This window comes from Apostichopus japonicus, chromosome 3 (assembly GCF_037975245.1).
Source record: "Apostichopus japonicus isolate 1M-3 chromosome 3, ASM3797524v1, whole genome shotgun sequence".
NCBI lineage: Eukaryota > Metazoa > Echinodermata > Holothuroidea > Aspidochirotida > Stichopodidae > Apostichopus > Apostichopus japonicus.
In genome coordinates, this window is record NC_092563.1 from 22,397,676 (window position 1) to 22,409,085 (window position 11,410).

General features: G+C 37.3%; 1 protein-coding gene across 3 annotated transcripts; it reads left to right on the forward strand.

The window, feature by feature from the left end:
* Positions 1 to 1,049: 1,049 nt before the first annotated feature.
* LOC139965480 (malonyl-CoA-acyl carrier protein transacylase, mitochondrial-like) lies at positions 1,050 to 11,141 on the forward strand. Of its 3 annotated transcripts, XM_071967883.1 has the most exons (6): positions 1,050 to 1,299; positions 1,948 to 2,140; positions 3,215 to 3,900; positions 5,993 to 6,080; positions 8,611 to 8,828; positions 9,974 to 11,141. In XM_071967883.1, the coding sequence occupies exons 3-6, from the start codon at positions 3,280 to 3,282 to the stop codon at positions 10,361 to 10,363; spliced, it is 1,317 nt and encodes a 438-aa protein (XP_071823984.1). In that variant the 5' UTR covers positions 1,050 to 1,299; positions 1,948 to 2,140; positions 3,215 to 3,279; the 3' UTR covers positions 10,364 to 11,141. The 3 variants fall into 3 exon arrangements, with proteins under 3 accessions (XP_071823984.1, XP_071823985.1, XP_071823986.1); XM_071967884.1 differs by lacking the exon at positions 1,948 to 2,140; XM_071967885.1 differs by lacking the exon at positions 1,948 to 2,140 and having other exon boundaries at positions 1,123 to 1,142.
* The last annotated feature ends 269 nt before the right edge of the window (positions 11,142 to 11,410 follow it).

Here is an 11,410-nt window from a genome sequence, read left to right on the forward strand (position 1 = left end):
TTTTGTGTCTTTGAGTGCAGCTTTACTTTCCTTTCCAATGTTTTTGGTTGTGCTTCTACTGCCAGTACTATCCTTTTTTCAGCATGTTAACAATCATTGACATCTACTGCCAGCGTGTGTTGTCAGTAAACCATCTTTTAAAATTAAGGCCAGTTTGGAAAGTCAATGGTTTTGAATGACATATGAAGTTCTCTTGGATCTCATGCTGATCACCTGTCACAATTTTATTTAAATAGCTCAACACCTTGTCCAAGCAAGGATCTCAATCACTGCAGTTTACAAAGTCATTACAAACTGAGGGCTTCCAATTTCATCCACAAAAGTCCATGAAATAGGTACAGTATAGCCTATTGTGCTGAATAATATGTGGAGTGAGTACTTGGTAATAATATTATATTTTTCAAAATTGCAGACAATACGTTGCACATTGTTATGCAGTGTACATAGGACAAACAATGGGGCATTAGACATTTTGTGAATCGCCTTTGGGTATTAAGCACAACGCCCCTCACCCTTGGATCCACCAGTACAAAACTAAGTATTGATCCTAGGCCCTAGGGTTCTAATACTTATTAAAATACCAGAGTGAATGGCCGTGCATGACACTGGCAGTACAGTTTGCAGGCCTAAGTAAGGCTAACACAGTTACATTCCTAACATACAGTTACGCCTACTGTAGTAGTAGTAGCAGTAGTATTACTACTACAGACTGAGTAGTACAACTAGTGTATACTATGCCTACTACTAGTAATAGGTAGGCTATATCGAAATTCGGACTTCTTCATCACTTCCAAAGCGCCCGAATCGACCGCTCGCCATTTCTCTAATTCTATGCTCCTTCAACTTAACTACAGTATACACGCTTGAAGTCGGGCTGGAAGTCGCCATTCTTCTCGGTTACGTTTTGCACTTTGTTTACATCTATGGGCGCAGACATCTTGATTAGTGGTGCTTTGCAGCGATTGGCTGAAACCCCAGACCTTCTCTAAGATCTATTTTGATTGGTGCTAACATACTGTGACACCGTCACCCTCGTATATAATATACAGCGCGTGGCGGCATGCAGTAGTACTCGTGATCACTTCGTATAACAGCGCATTTATTACATTGGTGGTCGGTATTTGGTGCTTAAATAAAGCCGGGTTAGTGAAGAAAAATGAAGTGCGGACACTAAGGACAACGGAAGAATGAGTCCGTTTGCGACATTTTGAATGTCGCCAACCTACAGTAACAAACTTTCGTGCCAGTCTACATGGGCCACACATGCGGCGTGTTACCACTGGCTGAAGCCCAAGAGAAGTAGGCCTAAGTTAGGTGCTAGTAGTAGTAATACTAATAGTATTAGGGAAACTAACTAACGTTGTACGAAAATAATAACATTTATTTACTTCAGGTAGAGCATAGGTTGCATGGTGGGTACAATTATGATATAACATATTACCCTTTGTTTTAATGACAAAGCACATTAGGAATGTTCTAGAAGGAATATTTTGGCAACATTCCTTGGTTATCTATTTTGGACATAAACATAAAACAATGTTGGCAACTGATACGTACTAGGTCTAGGCCTAGGCCCTAAATTTTTTTAGTGATAAATTGGAATCATACTGTACATACCTAGGGCTAATAAGTAGATTAGATATTTATTTCTGTTCAAAATCCAGGGAAACTTGCAAGTACACTTCTAATGTGGGCACGGTACCTGGGCCTATGGTCAGCTTTAACACTGTAATCAGGGGCGGCGATTTGTTTCAAATATTGGGGGGGGGGGGGACACTTGCTTTGGTGCAGGCACGTAGCAACTTTCATCACCCAAATTGTTCATGCGCTTTGTGACGTTTTGTATATATATATATATATATATATACATATATCCAGGATTTCCTAATCCGGGGGTGCGAATTACTATCAAAGCAGAGCATACAAGAAAATTTCTGGTTTTGATAGCCCCTCAGATCACAGGAAATGGCACTCCAAGGACTTGAAAATGACCAACCGGATGAACACTTTTGCGGTTTTGCCTGGGAACCAAGTCTTTCCAAATAGTTTTTTTTTCCATCCATAACCTGTTTCAAGATTGTCACCAGACACACATCATGTTTGACCTCATCGCATCTCCTTTGGATCATTGCTTTTGTAGGTAATACTACGTAACGGCCCACAATACCCATCAGCCCCTCTTTTCAAGGTTTTAACTTTTAAGCCCATTATTTGTTCAGAATTTGAATAATAAATTCACTTCAAAACATACCCATAATGTTGTACAAAATTTCATCTATGGACAACCAATATAGAAAAAACCCCTTCAACCCCTAACAGACTGGTCAAAATTGCACGAGTAGAGGGAAGCATGATGAAGAATGTTGGTCAGGGAATTTTCGAAAATTCAGACACAGTTAATTTATTGGTGTACAAATATTAAAACCTCTTATAACGGCTACTATAAAACTTTGATATCATAAAAAATACAAAAAATATGCTCGAGAGGAGTCATTTACCTCATGCAGCATGTGTTGGATGAGGTTAAGCCACCGCCAAATATGATTTGGATTAATTATCTCATATTATTTTCTATTTATAGCCACACATAAAACTATGCCTCCAAATATTGGGGGAGGGGGATATTAGGTACTATAACCCCCCCCCCCTATGATCGCCGTCCATGACTAATTATTAACAAGAAGATTCCCATAAGAAACCTGTAGACTTTACAATAGCCTAAAATCAAATAAACCCCATCATTCTTTCAACATTCTAACTAGTATAACAATAGCATATCAGGGGCAATAAAGATGATGATCTGAAAGGTGACGGTTACCTTCTTTTTTTCTTATTATTGATATCTTTTTCAATTTATTTTTGTGTAAAAGTAAGTTGGCCTGACGTTTGGATCCTAGCAGGATCTTCTTCAAAGGCTAAATGACAAGTTACAGTAACAGAAGGGACAAAAACACACACAGAAAACAGACAGGTTAATGAGCATGGTGAACACAAAGAAATAGATGTAAGGGGATTAGTAGACAAGGGATGGAGAGAAGAAAGAAACCAACAGGCAAACAGGAGAGGTGGGAGATAAACAGTTGAGGGACAAAATTGGGATTGATGATCTCTTTCTCTTTCAAGCCAACTTACTTTTACACATTCTCTAACACAGGCTCTCTAGTGGATAAGCAGTTTGCTAACAGTTTTATTTTATTTCAATTTATATTTGTAGGAATTGCTAGCCGCTACGACACAGTTCGTACAAAGAAATCTTATTCCTACTGCTGAGGTGTGACAATGGCTCTAGCTATATGCAGGAACTGTCACATAAAGCTAAAGAGATACAGACTTGGTATAAGTCTGGTGAAATCCTTATCAACAACTTTAGGGAGACAGGTTCCATCATCAAACAGCATAAATCAGTTTAAACAATGTCCACCTTTGAGCAGAATGCTCCTGCCATGGAGACATTATTCAGGTCAGCAAGGAGATGGAGGAGACCTCTTGTATAGAGGACAGAAAAAGAGTAGAACAAAACTACTTGCTCTGATGGAGGAGACAGATAAATCAGCATTGCAACTTGAGAAAGAAATCTTGGAGTTTGATGGATTGTCTAAAGCAAGTATCGCAGAATTGACTACGGAGAAACCGAGACGTGAGAAAATCAATCCCTCTCTTACTTCGGTCCTTCTCTTTCCAGGACAGGGGAGCCAATATGTTGGTATGTGTGAGGCGTTCTTGAAGTACCCTAATGTGCAGGATATGTTTGAAGTTGCCTCAGAGATATTACAGTATGATTTGAAACAACTTTGTACCACTGGACCCAAAGAAGACCTGGATCAGACTATTTTCTGCCAATCTGCTGTCTTCTTGACATCACTGGCTGGGGTTGAGAAGCTAAGAGAAGAAAATCCAAAGGTCTGTAGTAAGTGCCTATTAATATTGTTTAGCATATATTAGTCATATACTGCAGTGATAGTCCCCCGTTTACTGTACTGCGCGTACTGCACATTCTTCGTTACTTTTTGATTGACCTGGAGAGGGAAGCAAAATTGGAATGAGTGTAAGGCATATTTTTGATAGTTCTAGGTATAAGTTGGTAATGGTAGGCTAAGCTGGGCCTTACACTAGTAATGTTAACCGAGCGTAAACATGAAAGTCTTCATAAATAGTTTACAAAAGCGGATATTTGATTATAAATTCCTCTTTATTAACTCTTGGTACAGTATAAACTCAACGATTAATACAACAGTAACTTTGGAGGGTTTAAATATACTAGCATAAATGCTGAGTATAAATATAAATTACGGAGCCCTCTGTTGTACGTCTGTACCCTTTGGAAGACAAACTGTACTCCCTGATAGGTCTGTGGCTTTGGGAGACAAACTTAAACCCCTGACTCTAAAATAACAACTTACAACGTCAAGCACAGGGCACACGCTTTGCACTTGGACCTGATTGGTCTAAACTAGCTCTGACCTCTCATCCCAACTCTTGATTCAAGGTGACTGCCAACCTGATATGCAGATGAGCACATGCAAATGAGCACTCAACCAGTTTGAACCGGTTTGGCTGTCTTCCATCCCCACATCTGTACACGCTTCTATTAGCTTTGAACCATAGCCTACATACAGTAACCACCCAAACATGAGCCATGTGTGACGTCATTATAACAACATCGTCAGTGAACAATATGTCAACACAAACTAGAATATGCTTCACGTTAGCATTCTGACTGTAATAGACTTAATCAGCTCAGATAGAGTGTGACATGTCACATGAATTGACCTGTGACTGAGAAACTTGTAACTTGTGTTGACCTGAGACTTTTGGGTTGGTATCAACTTTGCTGTGTATCTGTACAATAAATTGGTTTCTCAGTCAAACCACCAGTCACGTTTTGTATCCTCAATCGACTTACAGTATATCCTATTTCTAAACATTATGCTACGTGAAAAGTAGTCTTAACATTTTGTGGAATTGACCTCCAAAATCTTGGGAACAGTCACAGGCAATGTTCAGAGATGTGTTTGAAAAGTTCTATTGACCCTTTGGTTTTGATTTATCTGTAGTACCACTAGGGGTACCCTAATTGTTATAAACCATAGGACTTGTAAGTAGTTTTCATTATGTTAGTCACACAGTATTGGTATGGACCAATGTTTTGATTCTGATATCATTAATAGAAATCTACTAACATCCGAATCATTGCTCTGTCAAACTTTGAGTGTGACTACTGACATAAAACTGGGAATGCAGAATTCTGAAAAGTGGACAAAAGTGTAAAAATGGCATATTTTAACCTCACATGCCATTTACACCTCATGCTGTAGTCTTGTACTGTACATTTCCATCCCTTGCTCTTCTCTCACACCCACCCCGGGACCTCTTCCTTTCCTCTTTCCTCTCCTTTTCCTCTTTTGTAGGACGAAGACAGCTATTAAATATAAAACTCTTCTAATCAAGAAATGAATCAAATCAGGATTTCTTCATTTCCAAAGCACTGTTCTGCCTTCTTTCACAGTACTGTGCAAAATGTCGTTTATGTACACTATTCAGAAACGTTAGTAGATAATTTGATCAACAGACTCAATAAAAAAGGGTTTGGTTTGACTAATAGAGTACACCTTCTGTATTTCATTTATGTCTAATAGTGTATGTGACCTGTAGGTAAAGTATTTTACGTGATCTAATAATCAAGTCTATCTTGACATTGGCAAGGACATATATACACCTATGTTTTAATTTCCAGAGAGTCCTAACAATATTGAATAATCTTCTGTGCTGTGCAATGTAACTTACATTACATTTAGGATAACTTTCTTGAAAGTCTGTGTCGAAAATTACGTACAGGTAGGAGTTTAGTGCACTTAGTAATTTAGGTAGATCAAATGAAGAGTTTTGTAAGCTTCTCATAAGCTGTCCGTTATTACCAAGTTTATGATGTTTATGATACACTTACAGTAGTTAATTACCAGACAACAAATGACTTTCTCTTTTCTCAATACAGGCCATTGAGAATTGTGTAGCAGCTGCTGGGTTTAGCGTTGGAGAGTTTGCTGCTCTGGTATTTGCTGGTGCTTTGTCATTTGAAGATGGTCAGTGGTAACTTTAAGTTTTACAAATCTAGAGGTGTAAACATTATTAAAAACTGTATTTTGACTAAAATTTGTCACAATCTTGTAACAGTAGATTTATTGTCATAATTTAATCAAGTTTTAATGTATATATATGCACATTGGTGTGTACAAGACTCTTATTGTTTATTGGACTAGCTTATAAAAGATATTAACTCCAAAATCAAAAGTTGAATGAACCTCATACTTTGATTCAATTGGGTGTGTACATGAATCCTTTTCTTTAAAGACCAAATATGGAGGCAATTTTTGTTGTTGAGATTTTCCATTAATTTAGGAGTTTACATACCCATAATCAACATGTGTAAAAAATAATCTTCGAAAACCTACTATAACCCATCAAAAACGACCACGAAAATGGACATTTTGGGTAGTCACGTGACATGAACCTCTGGAATGTCTGAAAACAGAGATTGACCCAAAGGAGCCTCTGGTCACCGTGTGACGTCAAAGTTTGTATACCGCGAAAATCAAACGCTGATATAGGCACTGTTTGTACACAGATAGCGAACAATTGTACTGTTTTTGACTTCCAATTTCGAGCGTTTGAAAAGCTGTTAGCTTAAAACAAGAACACATGAAGGTTAACAACATGTTTGAAGACAATTATAAGCAGAAATTTTAGTTAAATTGCTTATTTTATTAGCAAAATTTCCACTCAAATGGAGGCATCTTTTACATATAGCGTAGCGTCAATAGGTCCGTACGGTACAATATACTTACGTAGTACTTACTCGTTTTAATATCCAAAAGTACAAACACAGAAAAAGTATCCTGTCAATAAACAAATTTAGCAGTGAATATCCTAATCCACGTTTCTTGTTCAATCCTGGGCGAAAAACTACCGTGACTCTGTGCAATTCCATAGAGTTAGGTCTAGTTGAAACAGGCCTTGACCAGTAACATCCCACAATCACAAGACAGTCACTAACGAAATAAAACGTCCGATCGCTACATACTACCGTTTTTATTCAACTCCTTAGAACATGCAGATGTCGGAATAAACAGAACGGACAATATTACACATGTATCACGAACTCACGATACTGGAATACAACAAATGAATAGATAAATCCAAACAGGGCTATTTATACATGCTGTGAGCAAACGCCGGCGAGAGTTGTAACTAACTAACGTACATGTACTAACAATGCTATACCCTTGGCACGGTATATATATACGGTCATCTCTTACAGTAAATATATTACTGTCAATTGCGTGATATAATGTTACATGTAAGGACGTCCAGGGCGTGTTTACGGTCAATTTCACATTAGCTATGTCCGACCATGGTCCGACACAGCTATCGACAGTATATAATTTTCACAGAATGAGACATTTGCAGCATACACAGAAGCAGGGTCATGCATGTGGACTCATGGGCATGAGATACTCCGGGTGCTGAAAAATCTTTCCGCGTGGATCTCAAAAAATTGATCCAAAGTCTGCGGCGTTTTACGTCGGTTCTTTTACTCGGAAATCTAAAAAAGCTGATGCTTTTGTTGGATGAGGTTTAACTGCAACCTCCAACAACACAGAATTGTGGCATTTTGAGGAAAAAGGAGTAATATCGTTGATGTTTTTGGCAGCTCAAGTATACGACTTTACACACTAAAAGTATAGTTGTGAGTGAGGTATACAAACGTTGACGTCACATGGTCACCTGATGTCTTAGGAATGTTTCAGGAATGTCTGAAATAGAAGCTGACTTTTCGTCCCATTTTTCACGTATTTAACGTCCGAAATTGGTAAAGTTAATTACAGCAATGTAATTGGAGTCAGTTAAGGATTACATACATGAAAAATGGTGGGATTTTATGTTCATCGAAAAGTCTCCATAGTTGGTCTTTAATGTTGAGGTCATAGATCAGCTTAGGTCATGTGGAGTTCACAGTCGCCAAAAAAATTTGTCAGCACAATGACTTTAAAGTAAAAAGTGTATTAACCTCATACTATTAAATGACTGCTGGAATGTTTAGAAATTATAAAAGAAAAGTCATGATGTGTTTGGCATCTTATAGCTTGTAGCCCCTTTCATCATATGTCCTCTCTTTTAGTACTGTCCTAAGTACTTTTTTATTATTAACCAGAACCAACTAATATCTAACAGCAATCTGAAATCTACAACTGCATTCGGCCCACGACCCAGGATCTTCGATGAGGACTGAGCCATGACCCATCAGATCACTGCACTCTCAGAATCGACACTCAGGATGTATGAATGCTAGCTTGGATTAACGATTTGATGAACATTACAAAATATAATTTCATCAGTGTGGGATAGCAAGCTCTGGAAGCTTTCGGCTGTCGGGAAAAAACCAAAACGCACAGGCAATTTCTTGGCAACCCACTGTTGGGTTGGGCTATATATAAAGTTTCTGGACTGTCGCCATGAAAAACTGGCCTAAGTACAGAGATATTCCTTGAGAAACAAGGACCACCAATTGAAAAATTAAACTTTCATTTCAATTTACTACATTTCCATCCACAGCTGTCTTTCTCATTCAAGTTCGGGCAGAAGCGATGCAAAGAGCGTCGGAAATGGTAAAGACAGGAATGCTCTCTGTTGTCGGCAGAGACCAGGCACGATACAATTACATCTGCAAGGAGGCGGCCACATACTGCCAGAACCATGGGATAGAGGGCGCCATGTGCTCTGTAGCTAACTACTTGTATCCAGATGCCAGGGTACTAGCTGGCAATGTTGAGGTTAAACATGTTTGAAATAGTTTGCATAAATTGTATTTGGGAACAATTTTGTATTCAGAGAGAGAATTTACTTAAGTAATGAACAATTTATGATGTTGATATGATGAACAAATAGTAATTGTTTTTTGTTTACAATTCTTGACAATTTCATGAATGTTTTTGGAATCAAACTAACTTTATAAGCTAACTAACTAACTGGAATCAAACTAACTTTATAGGATGTGAGTTATCCATATATATATATATATATATATATATATATATATATATATATATATATATATATATATACATATATATATATATATCCATATATATATCCATATATCCATATATATATATCCTGTTGTTAATGAATTCCCATTTTGATAAGAAAATTGAGTGAAGAATGTAAAACAAAGATGTAAACCAAATTCCTCAGTGTGCACTTAAAACAACACACCTGTTTACTTCATGTTCCCATCCTGTTTACAGAACATCAACTTTAAATGTGTTTTTGGCAATGAATGCAAACATCACCAGGATGCTTTTAAGAACGTATTCTTTCATCAGTCAAAAAAATTACTTTTCCCTGGACTATCCTTTTTACTGCTTCAGAACCAACTCTAGCTTGTGTGAAATCAGCTCTCTACTGATCTCCTAGAATTGAATCATTCAATCTAGTGAATAATCCTAGATAATTCATAAATTTCAGTTGGAGCAGGTTTTGTTATTGCCAGTAGTTTCCATCCTGCACTTTATGATGACTTTTTTTGCTTTTTAAATCGTTAATATCCAAGTTTCTTTGTAATAATGGATAGCTTTTGTTTTTTATGTGCATCTTGCAGAAATGACTTCAATGAGTCTTTGGTGTTGCACTGAATAACATATTAATCTATATGCGAACAGTGTATGTACGGTACTGACTTCTTAGGAGTTTCCATTGTAAGGTAATTGTAGTAATATCAGCTGCAGTCTGGACCGACTACTGTAGCTCATTTGGTTTCAAACTGGCCGTATTATATATGCTCACATTTATCTGAAGCCAATATTTCCATTTTGTTCGTGTATAGAATCGATATAATTATTTTAAAACAAATGTTTAGAACGAATTATTTCATATATTTTAATTCAATTATCTTGGCTTTTCTTTTTTTCGTTTAAAGGCCTTAGACTTTATTCAAGAGAGAGCGAAAGACTTTTCTCTTAAACTAACTCGTCGTCTACCTGTGAGCGGAGCGTTTCATACGTCATTCATGGAACCAGCAGAGGAAAAGTTTGGTAAAGCTCTGGAGGAAGTGACATTAGAAGAACCATTAATTCAGGTTTATTCAAACATTGACGGTAAAGTGTACCAGAATCCAAAACACGTGAAAAGGTCACTGAAGAAACAACTAACTCTACCAGTGAAGTGGGAACAAACCATGCACCATATATATGAGAGGGCTAAAGGAGTGCCCTTTCCTCACACATTCGAAGTCGGTCCAGGAAAGCAACTCGGAACAATCTTAAAACGGATAAACAGAAAAGCGTTTGACAGCTACTGCAAAGTTTAAGATTAATCCTACGATTTAGGTAGAAATTACTTCAACGTTGATAAGAGTGACACTTTGTCAACTTTCACTAACACTGACAAATAACGTAAGAATTTGACACCAGATCAGAAGCTGACGACACTCTGCGCTGTGGGATAAAGATATCATAGGCTGTGTGAAGGGTGGATTTGCCTACTATTTAAAATGTGCCTTGGGAGGGGGGGGGGGGCAAGTTGGTGGCAGAGCTGATTTGCTAGCCTGAAATTGGTAAAAGAAAATACATATATGTCTTTATTTCACATAGGGAAGACTGGTTTTTCTGGACATTGATATCTTTTAGAATAAAAATTCTTCCTTGTTAACTCCTTACCAGTGAATAATATGGCTGATGCATACAAGGGAGTGCTACAAATAAGAGCTGAAAATATATGATGCTCCTTAGCATGACCTTAATTTGACTTTTGACTTAGGTCTGTAATCCTCCCTGTAACACCACCCCACACACTGTTCCTCCCTTCCACAGTAATGTTTACTTTCCAAGAAACTACTGATTCTTCTTCACTTTACAAATAGTCATGATCACATGGTTACCGTGGTTACAATGTACGTGGACAGAGATGCGAGTTGGATCAACTTCGATTTCATTTTTTTGTGCCCAGGTTCTATCATTGATATCTTTCTGAAAAAAAGTAACAAAATTGGAGTCCAAATCTGGACAATAGAAAACCAGATCAAATAAACACAACAAATGATATAATATACTGCTTTTTTGTTTATTTTTATTTTTGTTTCTACAATATTTTTCTTTTTTTTGTAATCCTTTTTTTTTTGCCTTTTTCCTGTAATGCATTTTTCCTGAGAGTAAAAAAATTGTCCTTTACACTAGAGAACTGATGCATAAGATTTAAAAAAAATTAAAAAGTCTCAAACAGCCTTGCTGTTCCCATTTGCCTACGCTCCACCTCAACACTGACATAGAATCAATTTGGTCAATGTCTTTCTCACAAGAGGATACAACAAGTGCCACTGTTTATTGAAAAGAAATAGTTATCACATTTCTTGGTTGTT

Bases quoted from the DNA above. Each gene is read 5' to 3' on its own strand.
- LOC139965480 (XM_071967883.1), top strand. From the start codon at position 3,280: ATGGCTCTAGCTATATGCAGGAACTGTCACATAAAGCTAAAGAGATAC. The intron at 3,901-5,992 runs GTCTGTAGTAAG...TTCTCAATACAG, and splicing joins TAAGAGAAGAAAATCCAAAG to GCCATTGAGAATTGTGTAGC. The intron at 6,081-8,610 runs GTCAGTGGTAAC...TTCCATCCACAG, and splicing joins TGCTTTGTCATTTGAAGATG to CTGTCTTTCTCATTCAAGTT.